Source organism: Marmota flaviventris, chromosome 2 (assembly GCF_047511675.1).
Source record: "Marmota flaviventris isolate mMarFla1 chromosome 2, mMarFla1.hap1, whole genome shotgun sequence".
In the NCBI taxonomy this organism is placed as follows: Eukaryota; Metazoa; Chordata; class Mammalia; order Rodentia; family Sciuridae; genus Marmota; species Marmota flaviventris.
In genome coordinates, this window is record NC_092499.1 from 81,869,445 (window position 1) to 81,874,467 (window position 5,023).

Below are 5,023 nucleotides of genomic sequence, written 5' to 3' on the forward strand. Positions count from 1 at the left end.
GCATTTTACAAAATAATAGAGATTTATTAATAGACATTTATTAAAGCATTATATTATATCACAAGGTGGTATATGCATAGAAAAGGTGAGTTCAAGGTGGAACTTTTCTCTGCATATACCACATACAACTCTGAACATAGTACTCTGGATTCCAAGGATAAAGCAGATGATTAAAATTCAATATATAAGTACTATTTAAAATGAGTATAATTGATAATGAATAAAACAAATAGGGAAAGCCTATGAGTCACACAAAAAAACTGAAAGATAAGAAGGGAAATGCCAATTGTGTAATTGCAAGAAGTACATAATAGTATGAAATTGACCAAATTATGTTATGTGCATGTATGAGTGTGCCACAATAAAACCTAGTCTTTTGAATAATTATTATATACAAACAAAAAAGATTTTATAGGAAATGTAGGAGAAAAATGGGGAAAGAGCTGTAATAGAAACAGTGTGCATTCTATTGTAATTAACAGAAAAAGAGATTTATAGTAAATAGAACAAACTAGAATGTAACTTTTTCTTAATAGAAAAAAAAATTTTAAAGACTATTGATGTCTTTTGTTCAGTAGCTTAACATGACCTTTGAGTTTTACTTTCTTTCAAAGTTTTCAATGTGTTATTTGTAGAATATAAGATTTAGAACTTCATACTTATTGCACTGTCAGGAATAACAGTAGCATTAAATGAATGAAATGATGAACCAATAAAATATCTTCACCATATGAAACTATTCATTTCTTTAAGAAGATATGGTCATTAGGGAATATCTTGTTTTATATCTAATTAAATATTTCTGCATCAAATGCTCAATGTTCAATGAATCAAAAGCCAAGGTAATAGGATCATAACTTTAGTATTAGAAAAATCATACTCATCTTCCTAATGTGAGATCAGGCTGATCTCTTCAAAAATTGAGAGATTTCATCCAAGAGTTTGAACAAATGAAACTTCATTGGCAAGAGGTAAAAAGGGGAACTGCTTCATAATGCCAAGAACCCAACAACAAAAGGAGTTACAAAAACAATGTCATGAAAACAGAATCCAATCCCACAGAATATAAAGAAAAATGATGACTGAAATGGATAATTGCAGGAAATATTCATAATTCAGATATCTTCTCAATAAAAAATGCATCTGTACAAACTGGATTATTTTGACTTATGGAATAAACAAAAACTAAGGATTGCCAACAAAGGGTTGGGTAGAAAAAGGAGTAATTAAAAAGGGTCCAAGATTCAGATATTTCATTTTTTAAATAGAAAGTTTGCTGCATTTATAAGAGTCAACAACAGAAGTTAACAGGAAATTTAAGGAAGTACTCTAGAATGATATCTGGGCAAGTTCTGGAGTACACTTATAGGGGCTCTCATTGTGGCATATTCAAGAGCATGGACTCCAGTATCCTGCACCTCTGGGTCCAAGTTCTGGCTGACAGCTTATCCATTTGAAACTCAGATTCTTTATTTACATAATGGATAACATTCAACAGTATCCTTATGTGAAATGTGTTGTTTAAAAATGAAGATGTGGTTAGAACAAAACTATGCATAAAAAATGTAAATAAAAAGTACTAATATTATTACTTTAATAATGTCTTACCTCACTAAAAGGTGTTCATTTTAATGGTCATAATTTATTGAATGTTGATGTCCACACATCATGTGAAAACAATCTTGACATGAAAATCTCTATTCACTGGTGACATATACAAAGCAAAGAAAAATTTGTAGCTTATTACAGAATAATAGCATGTGAATACTTTCGGTAACTTGAGATTTTTAGGCTGAGAAAATACCCAGAAATAAGTTAGAAAATGTTTCTATAAATTCTAAAGAGACAAATAAAACACAACAAAAATTTCTGGTCATAGAAAAAAAAAGAAAGAAATTCTTTTATTCCCATGTGATATATTGTGTTCTGTCCTTTTAAATGAATCACAATAATTTGACACTCCTATTACTTTATTTATTTATATGCTTCTTATTTAACTCTATGATTTTTAACTCTAGGCTTGGAGACCCACATGAAGAAGTAGCAGCATAAATTGGAATGCACATTAGTACCACGAATTCTGACTCTTAGCATATTCTATCCACAAGTGGTTCAAAACCAGTTCTTATGATCAAAGCAATGGATGGACTGAATGGCTCTGTGGTTTCTGAGTTTGTGCTGCTGGGACTCTCAGGTTCTTGGGAAACTAAAGTTATTCTCATGATAACATTCTCCTTGCTCTACTTAGGGATCATCCTGGGAAATCTCTTCATTGTCTTTTTGGTTATTGCTGATTCTCACTTACATTCTCCAATGTACTTCCTGCTGGCCAACCTGTCCTTCAACGATGTGGGACTCTCCTCTACCACAGTTCCCAGGATGATCACAGACCTGTTAAAGGAACACAAAGTAATTTCCTTCCAAAGCTGTATGACGCAGACATGCTTCATCCACGCCATGGGAGGTGCAGAATTGGTGCTGCTGATAGCCATGGCATTTGACAGGTACGCAGCCATCTGCAAACCTCTCCACTACTTGACCATCATGAGCCCCAAAACATGTTTTCTTTTGATAGTCACCAGCTGGGTAACAGGAGTGATCCATGCTATGACTCAGTTTTCATTTGTTATCAACTTGCCTTTTTGTGGTCCTAATAAAATAGACAGCTTTTGTTGTGACTTCCCCAGGATCATACAGCTTGCATGCTCTGATGCAGCCAACTTTGAGTTTGTTGTTACTGCAAATAGTGGCATCTTAACAACAGGCACCTTCTTCCTGCTCCTCCTTTCCTATGCCTTCATTTTGATCACTGTCTGGAAACGTTCCTCTGGGGACTTGTCCAAGGCTCTTGGCACATTGTCAGCTCACATCACTGTGGTGATTCTGTTTTTTATTCCATGCATATTTGTCTACATATGGCCTTTCCCCACATCATCAGTTGACAAATACATGTTTATTGTTGATTTTGCTATCACCCCTGCCTTGAATCCTGTCATCTATACATTGAGAAACAAAGATATAAAGATAGCAACACAAAGACTGAGCAAAAGGTGTCATTGTGACAGATTCTGCTGACTAGTCTGTCGTTGAGAGCTCAGGAACTACTTTCACCTGTGTGATGGACACCTCCACTTAGGCATCTGTACTTCAATGTGCTCAATTGTAGTAACATCTACATCACTGACCTGTTCCTATTCAAACTAGGATTATGTCTATTCCTCCTATACAGTATTTACTTCAGAAATGATTCTACTGTGTTAAAAGTTTTCTTTTTTTTTTCTTTCTTCTTTTTTTTAGGATACAGAATCAATGTGTACAAACAAGGTCATATGATTTAACCTGTGATCACTTCATCACAAGGGTGTAATGACATCCCCTTTCTCTCCCCTAGAGTTTGTAAATAAATTCACACTTAAATTGTTGAATGTCAGAAAATATTACAATGAATGGTTATATATGTGGGACTAGTAGATCTGTTTAGTTACTTAGATTCATTCCCTCCAAACAAAACCTGAAACAAATTTTTTTCAAACTTACCTCTCTATTTTTGTTTCATTAATGAACACTTTTCATAATGTGATAAGTACCTACAAAACCAGATCCAAAACAAAAATCCAGGGTTTGACAATTAATAACTTTCACCTATAAACTTTATATGACCATTTGGCTATTTCCTTATTGAGACATAACTTAATTGAAAATAGTTTATTTGGAGGCTAACCTTTGAACCCGTCAGTGAGGAAATGATATTGAGAATGGAGGCATGCACATGTGGAAAAGCATGCTGAGATATGAGCCTCAATTGGCTCACTAGCAGACTACATAGACCCTGCAGTTAAATATTTCCCAACTGAAGAACAAGGTATTGGGAGTATTTATTCACTTTTCAGGGTACATTTCTTCTTGGTCATGTCCTGTCTTTCTCACGCAAAATATTCTAGGTTTTCAAAAGCCAGGACATACTGTTAGGAACACTTTCTGTTGTTTAAAGAAACATTACTGATAAAAGTAAACCACTTCATATTATTCCATTCTTACCAATGTGTAAATTAAATATTATTTATCTATTTACATAAAACTAACAAAGGTGTTAGCCTGAATACTTCTATCCTTTGAGGAACTTCTACGATTCTCTGCTTTGTATACGTGCCACATAAACCAGCAACTGCAAGGTGTCCCTTCAGCATGTGCATAGTTCAGCAAGTCAGGGGCCAACTATGGTTTCAGCTAGCATGATAGATGAAAACATATGTGATTGGGTAATAGGTGATCTTTGTCTCACATCAACACAAGTCATCTGATTTGAAATGACAGAAATCATCCTTTTAGTTACACTTAAGGAATTATAGCTATAGACTAAAGTAAGAAAGATTTTTTATGACCACCAAAAAAAATTAATCAAATGAACTCAAAAGACTTTTTAAAATTACACTATACTTTCATCTTTCATGTATAGATTCAGTATAATTGATTCTGTCTGTGCCTTGCTTTTGCAGTTGAGAAAAGGGCACACTATCTTATGATGCTCTAAATTTAGGAAATTCAGAAACCAAGGGGTCCCAAGCAACTGCCTGTCAATCCAGTATACCCATAACACAGAACTCTCATGTTTACCACCACACCACACTGACAATAATACTCTCCATTCACACTGTCCAAACATAACTGTGCTGTTTATTTCATTGTGTGACAAATATATTTCAAGCACTAATGAGAATTTAGAATCAGCATTATTCATGGAAAAGAATGAGATCACATACAATGATATTACTGACACACCTCTAAAACTATGTAATAATGTGATGGTCTGTTTGTTTCCCTTTCTTCCTTATATTTAAAGAAAATCTCAATGAATTCTGTTTTTAAAATATTTTGTACTGGTGCTTTATAATTATACATAATAGTGAGACTAGTTGTGAAGTGTTCAATTTTGGCCAATATTAATCCCCAGTACCTGCCTTGAACTCCCCTTCTCTCTCAAACTTGTGCACTTACTCTACTTTAATGGTCTCCATCATTTTTA

General features: G+C 34.0%; 1 protein-coding gene across 1 annotated transcript; it reads left to right on the forward strand.

Moving 5' to 3' along the window:
• The first annotated feature begins 2,139 nt into the window (after positions 1-2,139).
• Positions 2,140-3,075, forward strand: LOC114081572 (olfactory receptor 4F15-like). Its single transcript, XM_027923037.2, has one exon. The coding sequence runs from the start codon at positions 2,140-2,142 to the stop codon at positions 3,073-3,075; it is 936 nt and encodes a 311-aa protein (XP_027778838.2).
• Positions 3,076-5,023: the final 1,948 nt, after the last annotated feature.

Coding starts and splice junctions, on each gene's coding strand:
- LOC114081572 (XM_027923037.2), top strand. CDS start 2,140: ATGGATGGACTGAATGGCTCTGTGGTTTCTGAGTTTGTGCTGCTGGGA.